This window comes from Phyllobates terribilis, unplaced genomic scaffold, assembly GCF_046119375.1.
Source record: "Phyllobates terribilis strain yellow unplaced genomic scaffold, ASM4611937v1 Scaffold_9__5_contigs__length_417890890, whole genome shotgun sequence".
NCBI classification, from domain to species: Eukaryota; Metazoa; Chordata; class Amphibia; order Anura; family Dendrobatidae; genus Phyllobates; species Phyllobates terribilis.
Genome location: NW_027362769.1, coordinates 362,853,309 through 362,853,992, shown reverse-complemented (window position 1 = coordinate 362,853,992; position 684 = coordinate 362,853,309). Strand labels below are relative to the sequence as shown.

General features: G+C 54.2%; 1 protein-coding gene across 1 annotated transcript; it reads left to right on the top strand.

The window, feature by feature from the left end:
- On the top strand, window positions 1-411 carry LOC141161379 (histone H3-like). Its single transcript, XM_073646188.1, has one exon. It carries the CDS (start codon window positions 1-3, stop codon window positions 409-411), a length of 411 nt encoding a protein of 136 aa, XP_073502289.1.
- The last annotated feature ends 273 nt before the right edge of the window (window positions 412-684 follow it).

Here is a 684-nt window from a genome sequence, read left to right as displayed (position 1 = left end):
ATGGCCAGAACTAAGCAGACCGCTCGTAAATCCACCGGAGGGAAAGCTCCCCGCAAGCAGCTGGCCACTAAGGCCGCCAGGAAAAGCGCTCCCGCCACTGGCGGAGTGAAGAAGCCTCACCGCTACCGGCCAGGGACAGTCGCTCTCCGTGAGATCCGCCGTTACCAGAAGTCCACCGAGCTGCTGATCCGTAAGCTTCCCTTCCAGCGTCTGGTGAGAGAGATCGCCCAGGACTTCAAGACCGATCTCCGCTTCCAGAGCTCGGCCGTCATGGCGCTGCAGGAGGCCAGCGAGGCTTATCTGGTGGGGCTGTTTGAGGACACAAATCTGTGCGCGATCCACGCTAAGAGGGTCACCATCATGCCCAAAGACATCCAGCTGGCCCACCGGATCCGTGGGGAGAGAGCTTAGATCCGTCCTACACGTCTGACTAACACAAAGGCTCTTTTCAGGGCCACCAAATCCTCCATAATAACGAGCTAATCCCTCACATCAGCTTCTCTGCCCTGATTATTGAATAATATCTTTATATAATCTATTAGGAGTCTGGACTGTGTTGTGAAGGAATCTAGGAAACATGCGCAGATTTCTTGGTGTATATGATGCGATCATTATAGGACGTCCATTATCCAGCGCTATCTCCTGTGAACACTCGCTGACTCCTATCAGCCGCACGGGTCTGAT